The 311-nt window shown below is 55.0% G+C and overlaps 1 protein-coding gene across 1 annotated transcript in view; it reads left to right on the top strand.

The window, feature by feature from the left end:
• The window catches only part of EMH_0050710 (uncharacterized protein), a gene marked incomplete at both ends in the record, with an annotated part of 1,514 nt that extends 1,407 nt beyond the window's left edge, over positions 1-107 (top strand). The window contains one exon of the mRNA XM_013496677.1: positions 13-107. Coding sequence (XP_013352131.1) covers positions 13-107 — 95 coding nt within the window. The remainder of the gene's footprint in view (positions 1-12) is intronic.
• Between the last annotated feature and the right edge of the window lie 204 nt (positions 108-311).

The following is a 311-nucleotide window of genomic DNA, read 5'->3' as shown; positions in this document are numbered from 1 at the left end:
AAGCAACTGCAGCAGCAACTATACTGACAGCAGCACCAGCAACAGCAGCAGTAACAGCAGCAGCAGCAGCCACAAACGATACTGCTGCCGCTGCACCTCTCTTATAAGTCTATCTAAGCAGCAGATAGTTTTTATAAGAAGTGCATGCACCATATCTCCTCCTGCTGCTGCTGCTGCTGCTCCTGCTGCTCCTGCTGCTGCTGCTGCTGCTGCTGCTGCCTTTGCATGCTGCTGCTGCGGATACAGCGCTAACCCATCAGCAGCAGCAGCAGCAGCAGCAGCAGCAGCAGCAGCATCTTCATGCCGTTGCC

The sequence above is a fragment of the Eimeria mitis genome, genomic scaffold, assembly GCF_000499745.2.
Source record: "Eimeria mitis Houghton genomic scaffold, Emh_scaff2234, whole genome shotgun sequence".
Classification (NCBI taxonomy): Eukaryota; Apicomplexa; class Conoidasida; order Eucoccidiorida; family Eimeriidae; genus Eimeria; species Eimeria mitis.
The sequence above is the reverse complement of the archived record's forward strand: the minus strand, read 5'-3'. Positions and strand labels throughout refer to the sequence as shown.